The 2,678-nt window shown below is 41.2% G+C and overlaps 1 protein-coding gene across 1 annotated transcript; it reads left to right on the top strand.

The window, feature by feature from the left end:
- The first annotated feature begins 882 nt into the window (after positions 1-882).
- LOC122487006 (olfactory receptor-like protein OLF4) lies at positions 883-1,711 on the top strand. The gene is given in 2 exon segments (XM_043586854.1): positions 883-1,656; positions 1,658-1,711. Coding segments are annotated over 2 exon segments (828 nt in total).
- The last annotated feature ends 967 nt before the right edge of the window (positions 1,712-2,678 follow it).

The raw sequence follows: 2,678 nt of genomic DNA, 5'->3' as shown, positions 1-2,678 counted from the left end.
CCTGGGAAATACAAATCAAAACTACAATGAGATATTACCTTACCCCTGTCGGACAGGCTACAATCAAGAACACAGGAAACAAAAGATGTTGGAGAGGATGTGGAGAAAGGGGAACCCTCTCTCTCTGTTGGTGGGAAGGCAAATAGTGCATCCGCTCTAGAAAACAGTATGAAGGTTGCTCAAAACATTAAAAACAAAACTATCCTATGATCCAGCAGTTGCACTACTAGGTATTTACCTAAACAACACAAAAATACTAACCCAAAGGGATACATGCACCCAGACGTTTATAGCAGCAATATCTACACCAGCCAAACTACGGAAATGGCCCAACTATCTATACATACATGGACATGTATGTGTCCACATGTGTGCTGTGTGCATGTATATATACACACATATATTAATATATACAATAGAATCTTACTCAGCCATCAAAAAGAATGAAATCTTGCCATTTACAACAACGTGGACGGAGCTAGAGTTTATTATGCTAAGCAAAATAAGTCAGAGTAAGACAAATACCATATGATTTCACTCACCTGTGGATTTAAAAAAGAAAACAAATGGACAAAGGGAAAAAAGAGAGAGGTAAACCAAAAAATACACTCTTAACTGTAGAGAACAAACTTGCCAATGGGGAGGGAGATGGGATTTGGGGGAAATAGCTGATGGGGATTTAGGAGCGCACTGGTCCTAAAGAGCACTGGTCAAGTGTGCAACTGTTGAATCACTGTATTCTACACCTGAAACTAGTTTTACACTGTATATCAACTACCTGGAACATAAATAAAAGAAAAAAAGAAAATGTATAAATAAATCCATTTGCTTGAAAATTAATCATGTTATTTTTTTTCTTTCCTAAGTAGTCAACTCCACCAGATGGAACTAGGCAATGATACACACATTTCAAAGTTTCTTCTTCTGGGATTTTCAGAGGAACCAGCATTACGGCCCCTCATATTTGGGCTTTTCCTCTCCATGTACCTGATCACTGTGTTTGGAAACCTGCTCATCATCCTGGCCATCAGCTCTGACTCCCACCTCCACACCCCCATGTACTTCTTCCTGGCCAACCTGTCCTTTGTAGACATCTGCTTCACGTCCACCACTGTCCCGAAGATGCTTCTGAACACCCAGACTCAGAGCAAGGTCATTAACTATGCAGGCTGCATTAGCCAGATGTATTTTTTCTTACTCTGTGCAGAGCTGGATGACTTTCTCCTATCTGCGATGGCCTATGATCGGTTTGTGGCCATCTGTCACCCCCTGCACTACACCGTCATCATGAACCCCCAGCTCTGTGGCTTGCTTGTTCTGGTGTCCTGGATCATCAGTGTTACAAATTCCTTGTTACAAACCTTAATGGTGTTGCGGCTGTCCTTCTGTACAGAAGTAGTGATCCCCCACTTTTTCTGTGAACTCAATCAGATGATCCAACTTGCCTGTTCTGACACCTTTCTTAATGACATGATGATGTATTTTGCAACTGTGCTGCTGGGTGGTGCTCCCCTGGCTGGGGTCCTTTACTCTTATTCTAAGATAGTCTCCTCCATATGTGGGATCTCATCAGCTCAAGGCAAGTACAGAGCATTTTCCACCTGTGCGTCTCACCTGTCAGTTGTCTCCTTATTTTACTGTACAGGCCTAGGAGTGTACCTCGGCTCTGCTGCTATCCAGAGCTCCTACTCAAGTGCCACAGCCTCGGTGATGTACACGGTGGTCACGCCCATGCTGAACCCCTTCATCTACAGCCTGAGGAACAGAGACATAAAGAGGGCTCTGAAAAGAATCGTTGGGGTTCCAGTGACATAAGGACCAATTGTCCGGGGACTGAAGACATGCCCGTGATTGCAGGGCTCAAAACCTCAGAGCTAGAATCTGCCGTTCTTTGATCAGACTCTGGAAGAAGAATCTGCTTTTTCTATTTATTTCCCAGAATTTCATTTGCTTGACTTCAACTTCTCCATATTTTTTTAAGTAACTCACTTATTAAGCCTCTGCTCTGTCTGATATATAGACGGTTTCCCCTTTGTCTATTTCCTACTTTTTCAAATATTTTTTCAGTTTTGATAAAAAAATATTTGGAAATTCCCACTTGTCTCCTGGGGTAACATGAATTTCTTAAAAATAATTTCTACTCAAACAACATATATCATTCCAAGTAATTTTTCTCCTGTTTTACTAAAAGGATAGCCATGAGTTATATTACTCATATAGAAAAAGGAAAACAGTGTGGATGTTCCTCAAAAAATTAAAAATAGAACTACCCTATGACCTAGCAATAGCACTGCTAGGAATTTACCCAAGGGATATAGGAGTGCTGATGCATAGGGGTACTTGTACCCCAATGTCTATAGCAGCACTTTCAACAATAACCAAATTATGGAAAGAGCCTAAATGTCCATCAACTGACAAATGGATAAAGAAGATGTGACTAATATATACAATGGAATACTACTTGGCAATGAGAAAGAATGAAATCTGGCCATTTGCAGCAACATGGATGGAACTGGAAGGTATTATGCTAAGTGAAATAAGTTGGGCAGAGAAAGACAGATACCATATGTTTTCACTCATAGGTGGATCTTGAGAAACTTAACAGAAGACCATGGAGGAGGGGGAGGGAAAAAAAAAGTTACAGAGAGGGAGGGAGGCAAACCATAAGAGACTCTTGG

This window comes from Prionailurus bengalensis, chromosome A2, assembly GCF_016509475.1.
Source record: "Prionailurus bengalensis isolate Pbe53 chromosome A2, Fcat_Pben_1.1_paternal_pri, whole genome shotgun sequence".
Classification (NCBI taxonomy): Eukaryota; Metazoa; Chordata; class Mammalia; order Carnivora; family Felidae; genus Prionailurus; species Prionailurus bengalensis.
Note: the sequence above shows the minus strand (reverse complement) of the source record. Positions and strands in the feature narration are given on the sequence as shown.